Consider the following 4,459-nt stretch of genomic DNA (forward strand, 5'->3'; position numbering starts at 1 on the left):
TCCGCCTGCCGACCCATTCCTGGCCCATTTTTGAGCCAGATTTGCATCGGCGCGGACACAAGACGGACGCGCGCGCTCGCCCTCTTTTCTCACCGGGCCCGTTGGTCGGTGGCACATTGGACTGGCCTCTCCACATCAAATAGCACACCATCGTCCGCCTGCTTCGTCGCCGACGACGCCGGCCATTTTTCCCGATAAAAAGATAGTTCTAGCGTACACAGATAAAAGAAAAGACCAACTACTCGTCGCTTTCCGACTTCGACTCGGTAATGTCCTCCTCCGACGTCTGAATATAGGCGTCAGCATGCTGCTCGTCTTCGAAGTCCCAACCCGACGTTTCTCGTAACTTCAGTTTCAATTGAGCGGCCTGCTTCCGCGAACGCTTGTCCTCCCGATAGGCGGCTCGCTCCGTTCTCCTCGCGTCCCTCTCCAACCTCCTTTGCTTGTAGAACTGGCGCTCGTCGGCGATGTCCTGCGGGAAGCGTTCGCGCCACACCACCATGGCTTCCACGTACATCTCGGCGATGACGAGGCGACGCTGCCGCCTCCGGTGGACACGACGATCCTCGTCGGTAAAAAGCCGCGGGAGAGGCGCGAGATCCTGCGCCCGCTGGCTCGACACGTCGGGAAAATTCATCTCCCGACGAGGCCTCAGGAGGCGCCACGCCGCCGCGTCGTGCGCGCGGGCCGCCTCCTCTGTGGTGTCGAAGGTGCCGAGGATGAGGCGTTTCTCGCAAAACCAGATCTCGGAGGAGAAGCCGCCGGAGCGGCGCTCGCGGACTCCGGAAAATCCGAAGCACCCAGGCAGCGCATCGACATGGTGGCGCAGAGGCGGTGAGGCTAGTGAGAGGGGGGCGAGATGAGTGGGCGGCGGACAGAGTGTGGATGAGGCGCCTTCTTATAACGAGCGCCGGCCGCGGCGCGCGCGCGAACCTTTCCCGCGCGCTGGAGCGCCAAAACCAGCATGCGCTACGCCGCTTTTCCCCGCGCGCGCGAACCTTTCCCGCGCGCTGGAGCGCCAAAACCAAGGCGACAGCATGGCCGCTGGCATGATCTAAAGCGCGCACGGTCATGAAATGGGTCGCCCGTTGGGCGCACTGCCGACCCAAAATTAAAACAGGGCGGACGGTGGGCGGGCGGCCGACCCAAACGGACAAAAAGCGGACAAAAACGCCATCCGTTTGAGTCGGCCCGTTGGAGTTGCTCTAAACATACTAGAGTTCCTCCATATCCTTGAAAACTAGAGGTAGTACTTGGGCATAGAGACGGCAAACATCACAAAAATAATAATGGTAAACATGGATGAACGATTAAAGCAATACACATAAGCAAACGGCCTTTCATTGTTAGTGTTTCTCGTGCCGCCGCCGTCGTCATCGGAGAAATTTAGGTTCCCTCGCCTCCAGCTGCCATCTTAGCCCTGAGAGGTGGGGGAGACCTCGGATCTTCAAGATATTTATGTCCTTCGCCATTGTCTAGTGATTATTATAGTTTTGTGAGAATAAATTTCATCTCGTTCTTTTGACGGTGCCATGAGATTAAAGAGTTTTCTGTCCTCGCAGATCCAATTATTCAGATCTGATGAGTTTATGTTGCTGTGTCAAGCCTTTTTTGTTGGTCTAGTTCTTTGTGGAGGTGAAATCTTTCATCGACATCATGGTGAAGATACAGTGATTCGACGACCTGCATTTCTAGGGGATCATCCCTGTCCCAAGTAGGTTCATCGATCAAGGCTTCCCATCTTTTTGGATGGGCGACTCAAGGCGCTTTCAAAAACCATTATTGGTAGTGTCCGTGTGGGTGAAGGAGTGACAACCTCGTTGTTCCAGTCCAATTGCAGCCTCTTTACCGAAGTCTTTGGAGTATTTCTTCGAGCAGAGATTGGCGCCGTGAAGAAGGTCTTTTTAAGAGATTTCATTATAATCCTTAGTTAGGAGTTACTTTGTATTTTCTTGAATGTTAGGTCCAAATCAGTGTACTTGTAATTGTTTTGAGTATGAATAAAGTTACACGTGTTTCTATTCTAAAAATAAGTAATACCCATAGCTTTTCACCCAGGGTCCGACATTACAAAGAGATGAATAGGAGATGGTGATGGTGATGGTTGATGCCGAAATCTCCATAACTCCGATTTGTGTCGAATCCGCCGTGGTGAAATAGTCGGTCCGCGGAGGCGAAACTACCTAGTACGAGCTATGGTACGAGCGGTCGCGCTCGTACCAAGCGTTGTCTTTCTCTCCTGGATGCCACTTCTCTTTATGATAGGTTTCCATCACGTCAAATAACATTGATTTTCACCCACATATCAGTGTTCTCTCTAATGTTTTAGATCCCGTCGTTGGTTAAGATCACGATGAAATCAATCAAAAGGGTGTGCGCACGAGGTAAAAAAATCTGACAATCCTACGACTACAACATAGAAACTAAAGGTAAACACTAATGCAAATTTAGACTCATCATGCGCATTCGGAGGCCTCCCACGCTCCCCAACTGGGAGGTCACGGCGATAGGAGCCCACCCCCCGGGTCGTCGAGGGGACGCCACTAGTAGATTCATGCTCTCTATGCATGGATGCAACCGAGTCTGAGGGCCCAGGGGGCTCATGTCCTGCCTGAGCATGAGTCAACGCGAGGGTACCTTCAGAGATCTCCTTAGCCCCGATGACCGCAATATGTTCCAAGCAAGGTCCACACTCGTCCTGGAACACCATCACACCGTATGTGGCGAGATCAGACAAGTGCTTTAGGGGAATCGTTTGAGGATCGAGAACCCAAAACCCGAATGGCGAGGGAAGGGAGGGGAAGTACCTTTTTTTTTAGGTGAAGGAGGGGAAGTACCTGAATCGAGGTTGTAGACTGTGGCCTCTCGGGCCACTACCGCCAGGCCACAAGTAACATAGTATTTTTTCCGAGTCGCATGAGTAACATTGTTGCGAGAGAAGTAATAGCTATTTTTTTAATACAGTATATGGCATTGCATCCGAAAAAGAATACAAAAGGTGTAGTAAAGCCTTATGTTTCTAAATTCTGTTTTTGTGTGCCGAAACTGCAAAGTTCCCGCCAGCCACGGAGAAAATTTCGTGTTGCCCACCATCTCGCCCACGTCATCGATCCGAGGCACCGGCCTCTCCACCAATCAGCGCGCACCTCCTCCCCGCTATATACTTCCTCCGCCCCCGCATCCATTCGCATCAGCAATTCCCCACCTCCCAGCGAAACACCCCCGCTCCCTCTCCCACCTCCGAAGCAGCAGCAGCCATGGCCCCCAAGGCAGACAAGAAGCCGGCCGCCGAGAGCAAGGTCGAGAAGGCGGCGGAGAAGACCCCGGCAGGCAAGAAGCCCAAGGCCGAGAAGCGGGTGCCGGCGGGCAAGACGGCGGCCAAGGAGGGCGCCGGCGGCGAGGGCAAGACTCGGGGCCGGAAGAAGGGCAGCAAGGCCAAGAAGGGCGTGGAGACGTACAAGATCTACATCTTCAAGGTGCTGAAGCAGGTGCACCCGGACGTGGGCATCTCCTCCAAGGCCATGTCCATCATGAACTCCTTCATCAACGACATCTTCGAGAAGCTCGCCGGGGAGTCGGCCAAGCTGGCGAGGTACAACAAGAAGCCCACCATCACCTCCCGGGAGATCCAGACCTCCGTCCGCCTCGTCCTCCCCGGCGAGCTCGCCAAGCACGCCGTCTCCGAGGGCACCAAGGCCGTCACCAAGTTCACCTCCTCCTAGGCTGAATCTGAATGCGTCGCCTTGTTGTAGTTGGCTGCTGTTGACTCTGCTTATCTCTCTCAAGTAGTGGTAGTAGTAGTTGTGCACTAGATGATTGCCAACGCTTTGTTGGATCCTTGGTTGTTGCTTTTGCAAGCTGATATCTATGTAGAATGTGGAAGTTGTGGTTGTGTATCCGTATCCACAGTGATGATTTGACAGATGTTGGCTTTTCTACTCTTCTGAACTGAACGCAGCCATGCCTGGCCAATTTGCATTTTGTCTGCGAGTTCTAGTGCTGATTGATCGGAATGCAAACTGAGATGCGATTTAGACTAATGATGCATTGATGCTGTTTGTGATTTCTTCAGTCTGTGATTTTATTTAGAAGAACAGCAATTGCTTGCACTAATCTCTGCCGTGTGTTTCTGCTTTCGTACGGTAGTAAGTTCAGTCTGCAGACCCCTGATCCTCCATCAGCAGGTTCCGTTTCTGCACGAGATCGAGAAAACCAGTGTTCAGTGGAACATGGCAATGCAGAATTGAGTCTTGTTCTTGTTTTGGCACCCCAGTAATTAGCATCGCTGATGCATTACTCTGCGATTAGTGTCAGTCAATTGGCAAACCAGTCTGCAGCAGCTTGGCTTCGCTGTTTTATTGCCTCGCTCTTCATTGAAGAAAACTTACATGCCTTCTACGCACATTTTGTGTGCCATGGAACGGAAGGTATGCTCTTGTCCTGTGGCCGGAGCTTCAGT

General features: G+C 52.5%; 1 protein-coding gene across 1 annotated transcript; it reads left to right on the forward strand.

Annotated features, from left to right (window-relative positions):
* The first annotated feature begins 3,191 nt into the window (after window positions 1–3,191).
* LOC123145808 (histone H2B.2-like) lies at window positions 3,192–3,981 on the forward strand. The gene has a single exon (XM_044565303.1). The coding sequence runs from the start codon at window positions 3,258–3,260 to the stop codon at window positions 3,720–3,722; it is 465 nt and encodes a 154-aa protein (XP_044421238.1). The 5' UTR covers window positions 3,192–3,257; the 3' UTR covers window positions 3,723–3,981.
* The last annotated feature ends 478 nt before the right edge of the window (window positions 3,982–4,459 follow it).

The sequence above is a fragment of the Triticum aestivum genome, chromosome 6D (genome assembly GCF_018294505.1).
Source record: "Triticum aestivum cultivar Chinese Spring chromosome 6D, IWGSC CS RefSeq v2.1, whole genome shotgun sequence".
In the NCBI taxonomy this organism is placed as follows: Eukaryota; Viridiplantae; Streptophyta; class Magnoliopsida; order Poales; family Poaceae; genus Triticum; species Triticum aestivum.

Excerpts from the sequence above, each read along its gene's own strand:
- LOC123145808 (XM_044565303.1), top strand. The coding sequence starts at position 3,258 with ATGGCCCCCAAGGCAGACAAGAAGCCGGCCGCCGAGAGCAAGGTCGAG.